The 22,376-nt window shown below is 38.6% G+C and overlaps 1 protein-coding gene across 6 annotated transcripts in view; it reads left to right on the forward strand.

The window, feature by feature from the left end:
- LOC141426392 (GTPase-activating protein skywalker-like) overlaps positions 1-22,376 on the forward strand; it is a 78,131-nt gene that overhangs the window by 51,816 nt on the left and 3,939 nt on the right. The window contains exons 3-10 of one of the 6 annotated variants that reach the window (XM_074085265.1): positions 5,844-5,968; positions 10,765-10,911; positions 12,218-12,402; positions 13,115-13,280; positions 13,594-13,623; positions 18,287-18,445; positions 19,583-19,686; positions 21,851-21,988. In XM_074085265.1, the coding sequence (XP_073941366.1) occupies positions 5,844-5,968; positions 10,765-10,911; positions 12,218-12,402; positions 13,115-13,280; positions 13,594-13,623; positions 18,287-18,445; positions 19,583-19,686; positions 21,851-21,988 (1,054 nt within the window). Of the gene's footprint in view, positions 1-5,843; positions 5,969-10,764; positions 10,912-12,217; positions 12,403-13,114; positions 13,281-13,593; positions 13,624-14,209; positions 14,297-14,889; positions 14,983-18,286; positions 18,446-19,582; positions 19,687-21,850; positions 21,989-22,020; positions 22,153-22,376 lie in introns of all 6 variants that reach the window. The other 5 variants (XM_074085263.1, XM_074085261.1, XM_074085264.1 and 2 more) reach the window with 5 other exon arrangements.

The raw sequence follows: 22,376 nt of genomic DNA on the forward strand, positions 1-22,376 counted from the left end.
GTCACTAGTTTATTCAGGGTTCTGACTGACTGGTTACTTTCTTTGACGACTTAATACAAGATACTCGCAGTTAGAACTAAGAATAATTTTATTAAAGAAGAAAACTGTTTCATTTAAAGCTTAAGTTCATTGAAAACCTGTGACTTGAAGGGTTGTAAGATTTTTTTATAACTTGAGACGCAAAATGTTGGGTGTTATAAGTTCAGCGTATGTATCTGGCTGGGTGTCTTTCCGTAGCATGGAAACATAGCTCCTAGACCTAGACGAATGAACCTATTTTTAACCCCTGACACAAAAAGAGGGATGTTATTATAAGTTTGACCGCTATGCGTGTGTCTGTCTGCCTGTCTGTGGCACCGTAGCTCTTAAACGAGTGAACCGATTTGAATGCGTTTTTTTTATTTGAAAGCAGGTGTTCTAGCGATGGTTCTTAGACATGTTTCGGTCGGTCGGTGCAGCCGTTTTTGAGATATTGAATTTTGAAGTGACTCGTTTCTTTTTCTGTAATGGTAAGCAATTACCGCCGCCTAATGCACGTTTGTAACACCAAAGACACTCACACGTTGCTGACCCCGCAAAAGCCTTAGTAAAATCCTAATCCTAAATAATAAAATTTCCTACGATATAAAACCATAAACGTCGACCCTCTACCCATTTACCGGAACACGCGAACGCTTTGAGTTAAACGCGCTCTAAACTACCCGACACAAAGGAAATTAGATCCTATTTACCCAATCATGGTCAATTTGTATGAGAATCGCGCAGTTCCCTGTCCTATTTGGCGAAGGGCTTATGTGAAAAGGTTCCTTTGATATTTCTGGAGCAAAGTGACGCGATAGCCTGGCTAAATTACGTTTGGGACGAGACGTAATAGCACGGGGAAAGACTTGATGGCACCAGTAAATTTATATTGTTGGCACTTGAGAATGTAGGTAATAATCACGTCAAAATGCTGATTACGTTCACGCACGTCGCAATTCGTCCCGTGCGTGCACTTTCTGGCGTTTACACGAACTATTCGGTATAATTTCCATATATATGTATATTCATACTTAAAGGATATGCAGGAAGCAAAAAATCATCGCTCCACAAATATGTATTTAATCTAGGATCTAATTATCTCACTGGTGTCTAAGAAGTTTATTTTGTTTTTAATAAAATATAAAGCATCCAGATATCCTGTCACATAAAATATTAGGTATTTATCTAAGAATGGTGAAACAAGCCCAAAAACTTAGAGAAAAAAGCAGCTATTACAGTGCGTGAAAGTTCATTAAACATAATTGCGATTTGAAACTTTCACTGAAATAAAACACTGGCTTCAGCGGACATTTAATTCCCAACTCGAACTCTTCTTTAAACTAATAACCCCTCCGTTAGCTAGGAGCTAAAATAAAATAAAAATAATAGAAGAGCGTCGACCGTTGTAATTAAATTTGCCCTCTACGTCTTGCCTCCCGCGGTCTTTCTTTTAGCCCCACCACTGGAACCCTGCAGTTTGTACTCGTAATACACGATATCGCGATTATATATCTAGTTTTGTTTAAAAGCTTTTATGCGTACTATAAGCACTTTGTCCTGATAGCTGTACGTTGTGTTTATGAGTATGTAGACAGGCTACTAAAGACGGGGTGACCGAACAACATGTACCTTTAAACAAATTAAATTAAGCATGTATATGTCATGATATGTTTATGATAAAACAATCTAATTGATAAGGTAAAATACAATATTATGACGTTATTTGGTATCTTGTTATAGATCAATGCTATGCTATGCTATTTTTATCCTATAAGTATGTCTAAACATTGTGGTTATGTATGACACAGCTATGACGAAAATAATTTTGTCGATAACATTTCCTACTTCCCTTTTATGGGTTTTCCAACAGCGTCATTACACCATAGGTATCAGTCGCATCACATGAAAGCTATGATAGTCAAAACGTTTAGGTACATAGTCGAGGATAGTGCAAATCTGCGTAACTAGCATTGTATAATTCCGCGTATCTAATAAATAGCCAATTTCCAATCTTTACTCCAAATTCGTAGAAATAAAACAAATATGAAGTTGAACCCATCCCTTGTAAAACTATACATATACTTACACGTAAGTAGTGCAGATTTACGTGTGGTAGATCATCGGATTTATACTCCCCCCGACGATATAGATTAACATTTTGAAGATGTATCCGATCCGATGGCGAATATACAGCGAGCCTGTAAAAAAAAAATTAAAAAGTTTGTTTCAATATGATGTTCATCGCATCTTTTTATTGCGTTCAATAGGCAATGGTAAATATTTATTTATGCAAGTCGTACGCATATGCGTCTTTCACGGTCGTAAAATAATTATAAAAAAAAATTATAACAAAAAATAGAACCGACTACAAAAAACCATGAAAATATTTTTCTACCAGTCTGAAGTCGGTGCCTCATAGCACGAGCCAGCAGGAGTGGACCTATAATCGTCTACCTCACCGCACCGACTTCAGACTGGTAGAAAAATATTTTCATGGTTTTTTGTAGTCGGTTCTATTTTTTGTTATAATTTTTTTTCACGCTTTTTAGTGTAAAAGATCTAAGATACAATAGTTTAATGTCAACTGCTCGTCACCTTTTACGAAAAATTGCTTTTTCCGATGCAGAGACGTTCATTATTGAGGAGTCCTGGTGCTTCAGCACCCGTTCCATTTCATCATATGAATTACGATGAGCTTAAATTGCTTAGCAACTGCGTTAAAGTAATTGAAATTCAACCCTTGAAGTACTGTTATTGAGTAGTCGCTCCATTGGTCAAATTGAGTGTTCATCATCAGTTCCACTTCACCAAATGATGATTTTCAAGAGCAAATTGACGAGTTATTTATTCCTAAATATATCGAAATTACCATAGGCGTTCCTACAATATTTGAAGAGTTCCCTCGATTTCCTTAGGACCCAATCATGAGATCCTGATTTGGTGCTTATGGGACCTAATTGAAAGCATTCCTAGACGAACGAAAAAAATTATTTTCAAATCGGTTCATAAATGACGGAGTTCTGAGGTAACAAACATAAAAAAAGAATACAACCGAATTGATAACCTCCTCTTTTTTTTGAAGTCGGTTAAAAATATCAACAAGCATTTTTAAGTTATACGTATCTCGTTATCATCTTAGAATATGTTTCTAGCTATTTCAAAATGTGGACACTAACGTGACACCGTATACTCGGGGCGACTGGTGACCGAAATCCGCTTCCTCCAGCTAATTGGACGCTTTGTTTTGATTTTGATTGAAAGCCGAAAGTGGGCTACATGCCAACTGTTCCCCTCATCCTTTCAATCGGTTGGGCTAGGTTATAATGGTACTGACGGTGACGTGAAAACCCCACTTAACTCGACGGCTCCAGGATTCCCAAGGAAACGCTCGACGGGATTTCTTTGTGTAAATTTAGCCCTCTTCATAAACTCTGTTATTATGATTAAAATGTAAAGGAATGGTGGTTTTGTAAGGACTTATTTGTCGTGTTAGTTCAGTGATGTGAACGAAGTACAGTCGAGGTTGAAGATATGTTTACACTTGTCGCTGTCACTTCGTGTTTGAACTTTTATATAAAATTGTCAGAAGGCATACAATAACAAGGTGCGAAAGTATAAAGATATCTTTGACTGTATATGTACGCCTGTTCGTTTTACATGGCCTAGGTATGGACTTTGAACTTTTATGAGACGAGATTAACGTGTCAGACAGTCGAACACTCTTCAGTAGGTACCTAGTCATGGATTGTGATAGGCCAACCAGAATTAAAAAGTATAAAGAAGAATTTGTAAATTTGTCGTCCAAATTGATTACGGCTTCGGGTGACCAGAGGGCTGGCTTTTTCTTAGCACAAAGATTAAGCATTGCCATACAGCGTGGTAATGCTGCCAGCCTTCTGGGCACCTTACCACCTGGCAGTGATTTTGAGCAACTTTTTTATTTATAATTTTAGTTTGTATGTAGTTTTAGTTACCTTTATTTTGTTTTATATTATACAGGCAGAATTTGTTGCATACTCACTGATTGTTATGCCGTTAAACCTTAATTAAACAAAACGTGTGCACTTGATTTAGCTTTTTTAAAACAAAATCTATTGCGTCACTAACGATGTAAACATCAAAAGCCTTACAAGTCTATTGTAATACTACTAAGCCTATCCACAAATGAAAACGAAGACCTGTAACCGTATTGTCTAACACATTTGGAATCACAGTCGTTTTCACTACTTTTTTCTGTCACACGGTATAAGACGAGAATAGAAAAACATGGTGAATGCGATCGCGAACTTCAGCGCGTTAGTTAGACAATGCGGGCCTCTGACCGATTTGTTATTCAAAAACGGTAACGAAAATTATCTCTTTTATTTGTTTCTTCGCTGCTGTTTGATCAAGATTGCGAATCTCAGATAAACGCTCGTGCGGATTCTGGGGCAGTTGTTTGTTAACGATAAAGCATTTTATTAGACATTTATGTAACCAGACAGACTGGCATGTGTCATTCAAAGAAGAGCGCCCCAGTTGAGCGTTTACTGAACGCTATGTTCTCATAAACAGAATTGTTTTGCGTTATTAAGTCCCGGGAATCGTAGTAGTACGCTTAAAAAGCACGAAACTTTAAAAGGTTTTTTTTGTTAAGTTACGCACTTATGTCATTGAGAAGTTCTGGTGCATTTAGTAGAATAGAATGGACCCGTCTCTTCCTGTGGGTGTCATAAAATACGACTAAGGGCCTTAATGTGAGAGTGGACAGTAGCGCTCACTAATTGCCAACAACGAACTCCGGACTCCAGCACTGCGGTGTAAATGACAAAGGGAAATCAATCACACTATTTTCCCAAGAAACGCATCATGGAGATTCACTACTGTTCTTAAACCGATGCCCACGATTAATCTGTCAAGAGTGTAGCGAAGAAAGAGACTGAATGAACATGAACAGGCGGAACCTGTTTACTGCAAACGATTTATTTGGAATGACTCCTAAATCTCTTTTTATTCATGAAGATATTCTCTCCAGTTCGAGACCGATCGTTCTGACACTGCCAAATCTCATCAAAAGCTTATTGACTTCAATTCGATTTTCGCTCCATGCCCCAATTTGTAAACATTTCGACAATAGAAACGTCACGATTCCCTTACGCTCTCCATTTTGTTTGGTTTGTTTATTTGATTGATAAGGGTGTGTTCAATTGAAACAAACTTCGCTCTGTTTATTCTAAGATAGACAATTTCGCGGTTACATCAATATTTGTACGCGACTGTTGGTTTTGATAATACTGTTGCTGTAAATAAATCTACTTCTTAGTCGGTACTATCTTGTGTTTGTTTGAAATGTTATTTATTAAGTTACCTATTGTGCTAATTACTAGATCCTTAGTAATAAGAGAAATACGAAATATTAAGTGTCTTTGAAGCGAGGAAGCGAGAGTTGTATGCCAGAATCGTAGCAAGTGGAAGGATGCCTACCCCGTTGGGAAAGAGGCGTGATTTTATTTATGTATGTATGTAAGTGTCCTTGAAAAAATGCGTGAAAATGTGATGGTGGCACTTCACTTGGCGTTGCGCTATTGACATCCCCATCGCACATGCTAGAAATGAAATAGTACATCTCTTTCGTACACGCAAATATTTCGGTGAATCAATATACCAAGTGAAGTCTAGCGTCAAGGATACATGAAACCATACTGACACTATGACACACCTTAGGAGAACCCAAAAAACGTAGAAATAGCATACAGTCTAATGATAGGACGGTAGACTGTCTTGGTTATGCCGTGCTACCATTATTTCTTCGCTATTTTTTAACCGTTTTATTTTTGTTGCAGAGGAAGAATGCTATCACTGCATGGCGAGTTTGGTGGCATCAAAGGATAAGATGTTCATTACTCAGACGAAACTCCTCAATGAGGTGACCTGGAAGACGGTGCTACAAATCGCCAAAAAGCATGCCGTAAGCGTTACTCTTGTACATATATTAGCTGCGTATGTTACTAGGTATACCGGGACCAGAATAGGAGCTGGACGTTTTAATTGTGATCGGAGTCAGAGGTGCTGCTAGATCATTATTTCGACAGCCTTGAAACGCACCTTACACACAAAATACCTAATTAATTAAATAGGAATGACGGGCGTCAAGAACTCCCGAGTCCCCAGGGGAAGTCAATTCTTGAACCTTGGACCGCGCTTACAGCTGGTTTCGATCATAGTTTAACGTCCGATTTTCTGTTTAACTTTAAACCAAGTAAGTTGGTTCCGTTAGAAAATTTGCTAATAAATAATAAAATATGGAAATCTCTCTTTTAAAGGGATCCCATGCCCCAATGACCTTCGATCTGAATTCCTTAGTTTTCTAATGTTTTTTGTAGCTTATTATATTAACAACAACGGCTTTAAGCAATATAGTATCCCATATTTACTTCAAAGTTCATTGTCTTCGAGATATTTGGCATCAAAGTTGAACAATTTTAGACCAAAAAACTGGTTTTCTGTCCATAACTTTTGTGTTTTAAATGAAAACCAGTTTTTAGAGACGTCAAAGACGAATGTAGATTTCGTATATGTTAGATCTTTCACGTCAATAGAGATACGAAATAAGTGTTTTTTCAGACAATGCTTAAAAAAATGATACAAAAGTAAGTATTCATTTTTTTTTAATCCGGTAGACAAAAATGGAGATAAAAGATTGGAGAACCGATAGCCGTTTGACTTATAATTCTATCTGTAGTGCAAAAGTAGGAGATACGATTCAAAACTTGTCAAAAATCGATGAAAACCTCGGGTAGCCCCTTAAGTAGGATCCCAAGTTTATGGTTTAATTAATCGAACGAAACGTTACGTACAACTTAAAATACAATACACACGATAACTTGTTTGTGCAGCAGCAACCATTTGAATTGCATCACTCCATTTTCAGGTCATCCACACCGAGCTAATATATTAGAATCTCAAACAAAGGCTGGAACTAGACGTTAATATGTCAGAAATACACATGATAAATACTGTCTCGATAGCTAGTATCAGGCTCGAAGGACCAGGGGTTACGGCCCTATTATCGACTCGATAAATTATTGAGCGGGGTGAACGGCACGCGACTAAAAAATCGATATGCGGTTGAACTCAGCGCCATGCCGGGGGTTGATTGTATGCAACCCCGTTCTAGGTCATGTTATGTAATAGTGATGAAAAAGGTTTTTTTGCTTGTAGCTGTATGTAGCAACAACGGTCGCAGAATATAATAGGATAGTTAAAGAGGGTTTTGAAACGACGTCGAAGAGAGGAAGGTTTTCAATTAAGTACACTGTTTTTTATTTACAAGCTTAAATTAACTGGCGAATAATAAATTATTGTCGAGCTAGCGCGCCTGCAATTTTTTTAACTTTTTAGGGTTCCGGAGCCAAAATGGCAAAAACGGAACCCTTATAGTTTCGCCATGTCTGTCTGTCTGTCTGTCCGTCCGTCCGCGGCTTTGCTCAGCGACTATCAATGCTAGAAAGCTGTAATTTTGCACGGATGTATCTTTAAACTATGCCGACAAAATGGTACAATAAAAAAAAGTGTTTTTTTTTCTCATCCAACCCTATAGTGTGGGGTATCGTTGGATAGGACTTTTAAAACCATTAGGGGTTTGCTTAGGCGATATTTCGATTCATTGATTTTTTTTGCGAAATATTCTACTTTAAAGTGCAAATTGTCATTAAAATCAAGCGTCCCCCCCCCCTCTAAAATCTAAACCGGTGGATGGAAAAATTTGAAAATATTCAGGATGGTAGTAAGTATATCAAACTTTCAAGGAAAACTATAACGGCTAAGTTTGCTTGTGAATTATTAGTAGTTTTACTCTTATATAGCATTAGCAGCCTAAGGTATAAAATATACCTAAACTTGGAAGATTCCGTATAAAATACGAAATCCTTAAAAAATATTACTTAATTTTTTCGTAATGGCTACGGAACCCTATTTTGGGCGTGTCCGACATGCTCTTGGCCGGTTTTTTAATTTCTCGCTGACCATAAACTATGCGCTTAGCCTTCTGATATTTAAGGAATTAATGTAGTTTGTGCGTGTCAACCGATTTCGTTTTTAGGGTTCGGTATCCAAAGGGTAAAAACGGGACCCTATTACTAAGACTCCGTTGTCCGTCCGTCCGTCCGTCTGTCTGTATGTTCATCTGTCACCAGGCTGTATCTCATGAACCGTGATAGCTAGACAGTTGAAATTTTCACAGATTATGTACTCGTACTTCAGTTCCCGCTATAGCAACAAATACTAAAAAACAATAAAATATGTAAATATTTAAGGGAGGCTCCCATACAACAAACGTGTTTTTTTTGCTAATGTCTAATGTTGTATAGATAATGGTACGGATAGTACGAAACCCTTCGTGCGCGAGTCCGGCTCGCACTTGGCCGATTTTTTAATCGACAATTCATTTGGCCGACTTAGTCCGATATAAGTGTTATGAGAATCGGCTCGATAATTATATTTTTTAGGGTCACTTGCACCATCTAGTGTACAATTGCGAGTTGAGGACATGTCGACGCAATAAGTGGTAAAAATGTATAGAAAATGTATTAAGAGAAAAGTATTATTATCACTTTATCAGTTTAGTTTCTTTTAATCTCGTTCGCTTGCTCAGTTACCCACCGAACATTCCCCCAGAAAATCGTTACTCGGATTACACTACTTTTAAAGTATCATTACGTCTAATTGCTTATCCCTTTTGCTCTCAACTGTAGATTAACTATTAACATAAATAATTAAATTCTATTTACTCAGTTTAAGCTTCTGAAGTAGGCTCTTTGTTAAGAGTTGCTTAACTGTTTTCAACTCCGTGCTCTAATCTTGTATTATTCGTCAGAGCTGTTTACTGTTTATTCAAACAGTTGTTTTGTACAATATTTCGTTTAATTAGGTCGCGTTTAATGCGTGCAAATCCTGAAGTCACAAGCTGTTTTCACTGCTAGTAGTGCAGGCAAGGCAGGTTTTTGCAGGTGGTAGGTTGCTTGTGCTAGGTCCGCCCGGATTGCTACCACCATCTTGCTCGCTAATCCTGCCGTGAAACAGCAGTGTTTGCACTGTTGTGTTTCGGCGTGGAGAGTAAGACAGCCGGTGAAATTACTGGCACTTGAGGTATCCCATCTTAGGCCTCTAGGTTGGCAACGCATCTGCAATACCCCTGGTGTTGCAGATGTTTATGGGCGGTGGTGATCTTTTAACATCAGGAGACCCACTTGCTCGTTTGCCATCCAGTCGAATAAAAAAAAAAAGGCAACCTAAAATCTACAAGCCGGGACTACGAGAGCTTTAGGCTAAAGCACCCTTGCATAAACACCTAAGCCTAGTTAGATTAGTCTTATGCGAAACGATGACTCCGTAGGGCGATTGGTCGTCCTTGGCAGACTTGAGAGCACCAATCTCCGTGGAAGATCACTTATGCGATGGACTGACCGTATTAGATTTGCTGTGGGCAGACCTCAAAATATATCTATGACTCGGCAGAAATGACGGGACATCATACGCCAAGCAATATACGAGTACAGAGGCATAAACACTGAGAAGAACCTAAAAGATAGTTTGACCCTTTTACCGGGTTATTACCCTGAATTTCGGAACCACTGCACTAGTAAATTTTTGATTACTAGAAACGTCTAGGTCAGGCATTTCGGTCAAATTGGTAGCGCCTCTAGCGGTGCATATCAGCAACAAACTGTATGTATGTATGTAAACTCTTTATTGTACAAAAGAAAGAAACAAAATTCAATTGACCAACTGTTCTCATAGCGTTTAACACTTGGTCAACACACGTGCAATTTATTACTGAAACGTGCACTAAAGATTCTCCTCTCGTACGTAGCTGTTAGTAGACAGATGCGGTTGTTTCATTAGTTACTGCACGAAGTTTTAGCGTCTCTCAAAGCTCACGTATAAGAGAATATTGCGCTAAGTTGTTTTCGTATTTCCTTCCTGTCGTGTTCCTTACTTAGAAATGATGTAGGTCGGCTCACGATACATGCACGTTATTTAAGTATAGATTTAATCTCAAATGACCTATTTTTTACAGTAACGTGGCCTTGTTCCCTGTAAAATATTCGTTGTTTCAGTAGCATATAAGAACCAATTTCATTTCTTTTTTCCATTACTCGCTTTAAAACCAGAAGAAAAACCAATGTTTAGTTTTATGCTAAAGTTCAGTCCTTGTGACCGAAAGCCTGATCAGCTCTATAGGTCATTTATGCGGGTAAACTCTGAGTTATAGGTATTAAAAAGACGTCCTAGGGACGACGAAGAGACCAGATGTGAAAGTGCGAGAGTGGACAGCAGCGCTCTGTAATTGCTAACTACGAACTCTGACTCCAGCTAGCATTGCGGTGTGGAAGGCAAGCCGCCACACTAGTTTCCCATTTCATAGCAATAAAGTTTATTCCTATTTCTATTTCTATTTCCCCAAGAAAGTCTTCATAAAGGTTTACTACTGACCCTCAACCAACGACCACAAAGAGATAAGTAAACGAAGATAAAGATTAGATACGCCTTAACCACATTTTGACCGCGCCGAAATGTGTCAATTCCGAAATGAGTGAGCTCACTAATTTGGAATTACGACAAAAAAAGTAGTGTTGGCAATTACCGTAAGACAGAAAGAGATTGCACTACTTTCTCAGTACCACGCCGTAGCGTCTAATGTTAATTTTTTCGCTGCGAAGGCATATCGACTTCAGTTTCCGTACAGTGTCCCATTGGTTGCAGAAGTCGGCCGCGCAGCACCTGTCGCGGCTGTCGGGCGCGATCGGCCCTGAGCGCATCTACGCGGACTGGCAGTGGTGGATCCTCGCGGCACTGCCCTTCCCGCACCTCGTGAGGGTGCTCGACTGCTTCTTCCATGAAGGCATCAAGGTGAGCTGTTATCACTAGTGCCAAATGTTGTCACTCATGTTTTTCCACCAGGTACCAAGCTCATCAATTAAGTTGTTAATTTCATTAAATTGGTACCTAACTTAATTTAGTTTTTACATAGGATAAATCAGTTCTTTATCAGTATCAGTTCTTTACATAGTCGCTTAACGCCGCCTCAGTTTATAAATACCTACACGCCCCTGCTTCGCGTGGGGTACACCTATCTACTTTCTGGGGGAGAAAAAAGTGAACCTTTGATTACAGACTTTCTTTTTTTTTCTTTTTTTTTTTCATAGTTGCGCCCGTGCGAAGCCAGGACGAGTAGCTAGTTTACTATAAAAGGGTCTATTCCACATTGAATAACAATCCTTTCTCAAAAACTTAAAAGAGTATGATTAATAATTACCATTAAACATGTAAAGACAAAAATACCAAAAATACCAAGGGAAAGTTCATTTTTAAGTCACTCTACACGAGCCACGCCCGACGTGGAATCCGCATTTGCATTATTTATTTATTTATTTATTAACAGCCTTATACCGTATTAGTTATTTAATTTTCATTTTAATTTATGCGCAAGTTTAATACTGTTAAAGTTCAACGGTGAAGTTATTACATTACGGAGTTACTTGCGTTAGAGATATATATCTCACGGAACGCTAACTAACTCCAGCTATTGTTGGCCCTCCGTCATTTAGTAAATCAATATAGACTAAATAATAGCGCTTGGTGATTGTTACACTCGAGTAATCTTTGAGAACTTTCCATTGATTAAATTTAAATTAGTTCTGAAGTTATGCAGATGCCGCTCGGGAATATTGCTTCGATACATATTTACCTAATTGCGTTAGACAAAACATCTGTTTCGTCTGAACACGTGTAAGATCAACCCTCTGTACCACATTAGTTACAAGAGAGTGTTAACAATATAATCGATTTGTAAAGCACTTACAATTTTTGTAGTACGAGTGGGTACAGGGGGCAGGGTTGTGATCTTTTTAAAGTTTAATTTAAGGTAGAGTGTAAATTTTGACTCTAAACGAATGTCGTTCGCAGAGTTATCACTATGCTCAAAAGTCTTAACCCCTTCGATTACAACCAAAGGAGCCGTATTGTCTAACACACGGTCTAATTTGTTTCTCGGCAACGGCTGAGTGGTGGCTGCGGCTAACAAACATTCTTACAAAATGACAAAATCTTGGTATTAAGTTTCCTTCATTTACACTATTATGTTCGCTGTATATAAACTGATCTAACAGCAAGCAATCTTGAAAACTATCTTAATACATCCCAAATTGTCTTTCAGGTATTCTACAGGGTAGCGCTAGCTATCCTCATCCTGTTCCACAAGCACTCAACCAACCAGAATTCGGAGTGGTACGCCGAGGCGACCAAGAACGGCGTCGACCATGCCATCGACAAGTTTTGCCGGAACATGCCGGCCTCGCCGACCAAGCTGCTACGGACCGCGTTTAGTATTAGAGCATTAAGGTGAGTACTTACCTGTTAACAGTTAAAACTGCATTTAACCTCTCGTAAGCAGGGGTAAAAAAACCGCATTCTAGTCTTGTTTATATCTTAGGTAATACCAATAATGTCTTAAGTTTGACGCGGATCTGCCTGCGTCAAAGCACGCGATACATTAACACTTCCGGTGGATAGGGGTAAAGAAGCTGCTGGGGTGAATCTTTGCCAGTTTTGATGAGCCGATTTCCTATCTAACTTATTGATCGACGTAAGGGTTAAATACTTTTAATTGCGGTGTTTTAATAGTTTTTTTAACTTAGTATTTACAAGCTTTTCCGGTGATTAATACGTACTTTTTCTTGCATGGTCATCCAATCCGTATACCTAATTTTAAATAAATTCGGCTATTACAAGAATGTTAACGCTCACTTTTAAAAGCTTGTACTGTAGTTAAGTTTCACGCATATTTTTTTTATACAAAGCATACTGTATTTTTCCTCAAGTACCTACTAGTTAAATATAAGAAGGCATAAAATATAGTTCGTATTTGGCTTATTTCCAACGCGTCGCTCGTCAATCTAATACCTACGTCAAGAATTTGCCAATAGTTTGTTAACCTCTTAGCCGCCAAATTTTACCATCTAAACTAAAATATACCGATAGTTTATGATAATGACGCAAAAGTTTTAAATTCGCATCACAACCTATAACCTATATTATTTTCTCCTTTTTACAGTTCACAGTACATATCACGAGTGTTCATAAAGACAGAGATGACGCTCAAGTCGAAGCAAGTCATCACAGGATCGCGATTGGTCAGGTCGCGGTCGTCCGACAATCTTCCGACCAGCCAGTCGCAGGTCAATATACAGATGATGTCGCACACCCTGACTATACGTGAGGTGAGTTACTATCACGGATGTTTATTTACGACTATAAACCACATGCAAACTATACAAGGAATACTGTAATTTTTTAAGTCTCAATCTTGTAACTATTTGTGATGTATAGTCAAATTTCCGACCCTAAGCATCATAGGTGCTTTTTGAAGCGTCCAAGTCTTGGAAATGTGACGCTGCTGTAATCCAATCCAATTAATCCATAAGTCAATGGGTAGAAGTGCTCTAACAGACACAAAGATGTTCTAACACACACGCACCACACGGCATACAGAGTATTGTATAATTATGTATACCGGTTTTACTTGATTTGCAGAGAATGTCTGAGGAAGCGTGCAAAACAATGGTATCGTACACGACGACATAGGCGTGGCTTTCGCTTTTCTTTCTCATTCAGTCATTCGATTGCGATTCTAACCCGACTAACTTCCGTGTCAATTCGTCCCGAGTCGACGATCGACAGAGACAGAGACATTCTCTCACGGCTGGCATAGACTAGTACTTTGTAAAATACCTAATAGTTTCTCCTTATTTTCTCGATCCCACAACGTTATGTTATGTTCAGTCTGTGTAGCGAGACTTGTGAATGATAATCATGTTGTGTTACGTCGCTGTGATCATTCAGACCCCGCAATAATCACGAAATAAAAAAATATAGTGATTCTCGAATTTTATATTCATTTCATTCGCTTTGAATGTGGGATTTTTCTTGTTTTCTCGATGTTTCAGTGTGTGTTTTTATACGATCCCATCATCATCGATTTGTTTCGAATTACGATATCTAATTGGCATGCGTGTGAGTTGCGTACGAAAATGACTTTGCCCAATCAAGTAACAACAGTCGGAGCTTGAGACTAATAAACGCGATTTCTCGATAATGACGTCGCATGTAAGATTGTTTTGTGTGAGTGCTAACAGTTTTTTCCCGTTAGGGCTCACATTCTCCGGGCCCGCGCGCCCTATCGATGGGCGTGTACCCTATCCAAGCTATCAAGTCGCAGATACTAGACCAGAGTGAAGTAAGATACGATTAAGTCACCCTCAGTGTCGCCTCATACGAGCTAGCGACCATCGATGTTTAGATGCACAGCTTTACACTAGGTGTCTATTTTTTTATTATGATTTGCCACAAACATGTCGTCGATATAATATTCCGCTTAGAATTTATTTATATACCTAAAGTAAGCTACCATTTTGCATGATGGCTCTTTTTATTTTAATACTGTCTTGGATTGTGTTTTTTTGTCCATGTTGTGTGTACAGTATTGAAATTTAGCCATAGGTAGGTACTTTATAGCTAATTATAGAAACATGTTTTAAGTTAACTAGGGTTACTTTGACCCTTGGAGTGGTTTTGTTCACTCCAAAAAACTAATTCTATGTAAGAACAGCTAAACATGACGAATTCCCGGCGGCTCTCAATGATATAAGTATCAATGGTAGTTATTGATCACAGCCGCTATGCAATTGGTCAGCGGACTAATAGCTGTTTTGTCACATAGCATTGGTTTTTATGGTCGTAAAAGTGGCTCTGGTCGCCCGTAGCTCCGACTGCCACCCGAACCAACTCCCGAAACCAAGGTATAAGAAAATGTTGACAAATCTTCCGCAGAGTCCACGCTCCTCCCACTTGGCCACGTGGTTCCCATTCCCTAACGCGGTGTTCAAGGATCAGAAACAGCACTCTTCAGAGCTAAGACCGAAGGTTTGCGGTCAAACATCATACGGGCGTAGTTAGCGGTGGCATAAGTAGATGTTGCAATGGGAACAAAAATTCGGTAGCACCTCTAACATTTGCAATACAAGTAAATAACCTTATGTTCTTTGTAATACTGGAGGTGTAAAGACGAGGTGACAGTTGTTACGCAATCGATACATATGTCGTGAATAATGTTTTGGTGTCGGGTGAACTCTGAATCCACGACTGCTCAAGAAGTTTCAGTCAATTATCGTGTTATGTTATCGATTTATTAGATTGATTCAAGCGTTACTTTGTTGAACTACACTGCTTTACCTATGCTGCTTCTCCGCTGCAAATCGTGCACCACAGTTATGTCAGTTCAACACAAATATGCTAATACACGGAACCCACCCTCCTTGTCTTGGTGCAGTTGGGTCTATGTGACATTGTATTGTTTGATGTGCAAGAGGACGAAGGGTTCTGCATGTTAGCTTATATTTGTCGCGCAGCGGTACCTGGTGCACGATTTGTGGCGGAGGATCAAGGTAAAATAATGTAGTTTATGTTGCAGTCAGTCTTTTGTGGCTGTAGTAGTTGGCATGAAAACAAGGGAGCTTAGAAGGGAGAAAGGGAGGGGCCAGAAGGCAATGCTGCCATATTAGAAATATTAAAAAAAGTAACTTTGTTGTGTTTCCACTGCCAACAGTTTATTATTAATGTGTTGTGTGCTTTATTATGACATCTTCACTATGACATTTGACATTCACTAAGCTTCATGCTAATTGGCACGAACACGTTAATTACCAACACTGTATTTGATTAACACTAAGTGAGTTGTCGGAGTTGCCGAATTCACCCGATGCCAAAACATTATTATCTACATGTGTGCCAAAACGCTTGCTTATTCGCGTAAAACAATTTTATACCGAAAGTGTCTGAACTTCGTATGGAACCGTTATTTCTTGAATGCATAAGCTGGTTGTAAGACGCAAGCTTTTGAGTTTAAAAAGTAAAGGATATACTTAAGTAACACAGTGATCTAAATGTAACACTGTACCAGTAGGCATTCCAAGGCAGAAGGATTTTTTAAATTAATTATACGGGTTTATAGGATATATTTTTTAAGTGTCACCATTTTAAGTTTTTAATAGAGCTGGGTATCCGGAGAGTGCTGTAATGTTGACTCGGGGTGTATTATAAACGGGATAAAGGCATGTAGAATTTAATCAGTATTTTCATCCGTAGAATTTATTGTACATTTGCAGTTTTTATTTTAGTTTAGCTAACTTAGTTTTTTATTAATGTTTCGTCCATTGTATATGTCATATGTGTTATGTTGCATGCATTGTTATATGATTGTTTTATATGTAGTTTATAATAATCATACCACATTGTTGAACTACAGGTTGTTTTTTTTTAATTTGACAAGTGGAATGGTTTTACATGTTATTTTTGATCAGAGCTCGGCTGTTAGTATAGTTAGTATGGAAAGCTGATCTCTGGTTAAATTATGTTCGATATCAATATTGTGTTCGAATGTGCACTATTGCACTCAGCACCTGTAGATGTACTAATACGACACAACTAACTATATGTCAGTGAATGTTTTACATATATTTTTGAAATTTTGTAGATTTTGAATATAAGAAGGCAGGATAATGTTAAACCATATTTAAAGATAAATGCCTCTTTAAAAATTTTCTTCTGAGATAGTCCATATAATGGAAGAAAATACGCCATGATCTAATTGAGTATTAAGACTTAATGCATCATTAAAGCCATGATTAGGCTTAGAATAGTCTTTATTTTCTATCTAAAATACATGTATGGACTGCTAAAATCATAACTCCTCTTTTTGGTTTTGCCGTTGTCGAGTAAAAAGCCTAAATGGATGCTGTTTAGCAATAGTGTGTTAATCCTGATTAATTCTGCAATACATTATCAACCCTTAGAAAAGGATTTATACAGTTGACATTGTATTGCAAAATGACAGTGGGTTGACTCAGTATTGCAAAACAGCATCCAAATAACAGGAAATTATATGAAGAAAATTTACTAATAAATGTTTGTTTATTAGTAAAATTTCAATGTGTTAGCCTTGAGCAAGCTTAAAAAAATAGGAGAGAGGTAACAAGTAAAGAAATTGGCACGACACAATGGTAAAAAGTTTCAGTGTAGAGTAGAAAGTCTATTTACTCGAAATAAGCACCAATTAGTGGGCATGGTTCACAATAGTTTAGCGAGAGCTCGATATCATTAGACGTTCGATTGAACTCTAGGTACTTAATTTAATTTGTGTGTTTTTCATTCATTTAATAACTGTCCTGTTACCGATTTCACGAAATAATTGTTCTATAAACAATATCTATAATTTTTTTGAAAATTATATATATATAAATCCACAATTTACATAGTGCAAGCGAAATCGCTAGATGCGCCGGAAATTTAGTCCCACAACGCTCGGAGTCAGGGCGTTATACGTAATACGTTCGTGCGTTATACGTTCTAGGTAAAAATTACATTTATTTTGTTTTTATTTTGTTTCATATTTTACCAAATTTCGTAACAATTGGACCGTCCCAAATAATTAAAAATTTAGTTAGAAGATTTGCTTACATTTATTATAATTACTATGCACGGGACTTCATTATTAACATTAATTTCTTGTTTGGATCACTTCGATAAGCAAACTCTTGCGTACAGTCAAGGTCGTAAATTTATATACGTAGGTACCCTAAGTGTTACGGTCTGGTGCCTTAAGGGCTAAAACTGGGCCTTAAGGGTCTGCGAGTCTACTTAATTTAAAACACGTGTTATCTGGTACGTATCTTTAATGAGACTGCCAAATAGAACATACAAAATTATTCAAAATTGATAAAAAAAGTATAAAAACATAAATTCACATAAAAAAGGTTGTGCCTTCGACACACTAAGACTTCAAAAATTGCCAATCGTCAATCGTGGATACGTATATATAACGCGATCGTTGTATAGATATTTATCGTTACGAGGGAAGCTAATTGATTAAAATATGGCAAAATTTCTTGTGCGTCTGTCACCTCTATGACGAGATTTACAAAAAAAATAACCAGAACAATTATTTCGCGGATCGCGTACCTAGTCGCTCTTTACAGTTGCAGTGAATAATGTTATTCCATCGTCTTTTGTCGGATAAGTTGGTATTTGTCTTGCTCTCTCAATCAGCTTCAGCAAACGTCGGTAAGCTAGTTGAGAAAGCAAGAAGAAAACGAACTTGCCCGACAGAATACGACAGAAGAACATGATTCGCTAGGTCTGTGTCTCGCTCCAACCGTGGTCTGTATTCCAGCTGTTCACGCTGTGGTCGTGGCTGCCGGTCCGCATCACGATGTACCAGCCGGTGCTGCTGTACACGACGGAGGAGCACGGCTGCTCGCTGACCACCTTCTACGTGCGCGTCGAGCACCACGAGCCCACGCTGCTCATGATAAAGACTTGCAACAACGAGGTGAGACTCCCTTGTTACTGTAGGTACATCGTTAGGCGAAAGACTTCCACTGACTTAGGTCTGCGCTAAAGAACGCAACATTGTCCTGTGCCGACCGCCAAGCGGGCTCCTGTCAGTCCAGCGGGGCTACTACGAAATTCGAAAATCGAAGTTCGTATCGTATCGTGTGCAAAATTCGGACTTCGTATTTTGCCGTCCCACTGACGCTTATATTATTTAATACGAGAGTGAGAGGAACGATACGATACCTACTTAGATTTTTGAATTTCGTAGTACCACCCTGCAAACTTTACCTCATTTTTCTTGTGAGGGGCCTACCGACGCTCTGTGTTGTGTGCCTAATTTTTGGGTGGGTAGTTACATTTTGTGGTGTTTTCCAAAAGTTCATTAGGTACCTACCTATTATTTTGTTACTCTATCGTTTTTTTTTAAAGCGCAACACACAAAGCGTGCGCGGGTCGGGTCGTATCCGCCGCGTGAGCCGCGCGGTTCGTTGTATTCACACAGAGAGCGGGTCGGACCCGCAGCGGCTATCAGTGTTGCCAATTTAATGACCTTGTCCCCAGAAGGGTTCTTAACTTAAGCTTTAGGGATAAATATTTTTGAGTTGGTAGCACTGCGCTCTGTTTGTGACGACGGACGACGGGCGCGGGCCCGCGCACGGCCCGCGCCCGTCTTCTGAGTGTGTTGGGCTTAAATGGCGTCACACGGGTCTTTAGTGCTATGCCTTCATCATTTTTTGCTTAATTGCCAAGAGAAAATAACGACTCCAATATTTTCTGATAATCCCACTGTCGGATTTATTAAATTTTTTTTAGGACACTATAGCCCAGGGGTCACCAAATGGCGGATCGCGGTCCGAATCCGGACCGCCAGCCTATTTTGCGCGGACCTTAAGTAAACAGTAACTTGTATTATTGAGTAATTATTTAATAATTCACATTGATATGTTAAAAAATCCTTGTTACTTTTTTAAATAACATTTGCTTATTTAATAAACTCGAAGGCATTTGCTTATTTAAGAAACGGGCCGCGATGGTATTTTTACTTTAAAAACCGGACCCCCGAATAAACTAATCGGTGATACCTGCTATAGCCTATTATCAGTATTTAAAACTTGTCTGTCTAAAATTGCAGGTGTTCGGCGCATACTGTTCGACGCGGTGGTTCGAGCGGAATCAGAAAGACGAGCGCGGAAACAGACAGGCCTACTTCGGCACCGGCGAGACCTTCCTCTTCAGGTACCAACCTTATTCTACGACGATTAAGCCGATGCACGGTGTGAGGCCGCGGACTGGACGCCAGCGGGGCGGGTAGCGGAGCTGCGAGCTCAGTGGTCATCTGGCAGTACGCGCAATGAATACAAAAAAACGCTCGTAGCGCCGCTGTCCGCTGACGTTCAGTTTAGGGTCTAAAACTGTTTGAAATTGTAATTGACTGAGTTAAAGGTTTGAGTGTTTTGTATGAAGCTAGATTGTAGCATGATATTGACTTTTTTACTAGTAATTTGATGGTTTTCTTAAATTTTGTGCTAAATAGGTATTACGTCTAATAAAAGTATTGTAATTTTTTTGAGAAATGTTAAAATAGATTTAACTTTTCCATTATATTTTGGGAACTTAATTTTGGCAACAGAAAGCCAAAATCTAGGCCTTGGCTCACCAATAATGCATTATACAAAACACACGATGTTTCTCAAAGCATCGTGTGTTATATGTATAATGCATACTTTTACAGTTTGATTAATTCGAGTTAACACTTGACAGATGGGCGTGCCTTCAGTCAATTTTCAACTTTGACGTCATACAAATAAAGCTATTTTTAGTATACCGCTACCCACGTTTACAGATTAAAAACTATTTTATTTGTATGACCTCAAAGTTGAAAATTGACTGAAGGCACGCCCGTCTGTCAAGTGTTAAGTCCAAGTAATCGTACTGTAAATAAGACGCACAAAATTTTAGAACACTGTTCAACAGAAAGTTTGCTTAATCTAACTAAGTCTAACTGGTGTGTTTTAGTTTAACAATAATAACTTTGTATTTGTCACAGTGTGTTTGTAAAGCGATCTTTTAAAGCAATCCTCTGAAAAAAAAAGTTTAGTTCGTAAATCGCTAAAATTATATTGATCCTTTGAAGATCACTTTACGAGCACTTGTAGCTAGTGATATAGTATGCATAAGTTTATATCCATTCTTTCTAATGAGCGAGTAATGTATTTAGAATTAACTGGACGCTATCAATTTGAAGTGGTACATTTACCTCTATATTTACTATTCTCTTGTAATGGATAAAACTTTACGCTTACAGTAGAATAATTATTCTTCTAGCTAGAATTAAAGTAAAAAATAATAGTAGCTGCTTTGCACCTACTAATCTTAACTCTACCGTACCTTCTCTATGCTATGAACTATAACTAACTATAAAAAACCTTCCTTTTCGTGTTAATGGTGTTTGGTTTGATAATTGTGTCTGGGTTTAGTTAATGTGGTTTTGTTATAATTACAACTAACAGACGTGAAAAGGATTCCGATGTGATCTCTAATTAAACTTACGTTTTGAATATGGTTTGCATCTGTCTCTTTCTGCCCGGTCCGGTTGGAAAGAGATGTATGTTCTACTGTGACCTATAAAGGTTTGGTTCACTTATACAAGTGACTATAAGAGAACAACTACAAAGGAGAACAAATTGTTCAATAATAAAAAAAAAATCATTTTTTATGATGGTTAATATTTTTGGAGTTTCGTTAAAACTGGATGACTGTATGTCTCTGACTGAGACTTATAATTTTATGTTGGGTACTTCGGGTAAACGCTGCCAATCACCAATCGCACTTTTCGCACATTTTCCTACTTCACCCACACGCTTGCATGCATGCCATTAGATATAAGTCCTACCGTAGACAAAGTAGCGTTAAACTTTAGTACACGTAGTGTTTTGATTGATTTGTTAGCTGAATGGAATTTTGTACACGAATTTATTTAGATGGTCGAACTTACGAGTACGTTAAATTATATAGTTGCATGGATGTTGCCCTTACTAAATAAGTTTAAAAACAATGAGTTTTTTACGTGTACATTATTCTGATATTTTTGCAGTTTTATTTGAAATGTCATTTGTCATGTCGTAGTTTTAGCTGTATATATTTTTTTGCAACCAAGTTTATTCTATTTTGATTGGCGTGTTAAAAACAACTAAAAAATCTTTTTTTTTTTGTCGACAAGACATTCTCAGTACACGTAAAATGAGCTACTAATTTCTTAATTTGTTTCTACCAATCCTTATAAAAAACGGGCACAGGCTTATTTTAGCATCACACGTTTACTGTCACACGAGTCCATCCTCCTGGAATAAAACCCTGTCCCTGAACCGCTTGGCATCCAACCCATCTCATTCGCTTGCAGCCTTTACCCGGAGCGCGCAAAGTACCCGTGGGTCGGCGTAGCGGCCGCCGCCGGTGACAAGCCAGAAGAGCAGCGAATATCCCACGGCTCAGAACTCTTCATGGCAGCGGACTCCAAAATGATAACCATCGGCGGAGGGTTAGTCATTACTTAAAGCTAAAGTTTTACAGCTTGCATCCTGTTCGGGCGAAGTATCCGTGGGTGGGCACGCTCGAGGATAAGGGGGAGGGCGATACGCGGTCGCCGCATGCCTTCTCGCTCTTCATGGCTGGGGACAGCAAGATGATTACTGTTGGCGGCGGGTGAGTGCTGTCAGCTATAGTATCGTTATCTCATCTCTCGCGTTTATAAGAGTACCTCCTACTGCTAGGCACAGGCCAAGAGCCTGCCTGCCTTCCACTAGAAAAGGGTAATGAGTGGAAAAGGAGGTAACGGATTGAGCGGACGAAGTCATTCTTATGGGCATTTTAACAAAAAAAGTGTACCCATTCTTTTCTTTTTTCAGTTTTGGAAAAAAAACGGTTTT

The sequence above is a fragment of the Choristoneura fumiferana genome, chromosome 3, assembly GCF_025370935.1.
Source record: "Choristoneura fumiferana chromosome 3, NRCan_CFum_1, whole genome shotgun sequence".
NCBI classification, from domain to species: Eukaryota; Metazoa; Arthropoda; class Insecta; order Lepidoptera; family Tortricidae; genus Choristoneura; species Choristoneura fumiferana.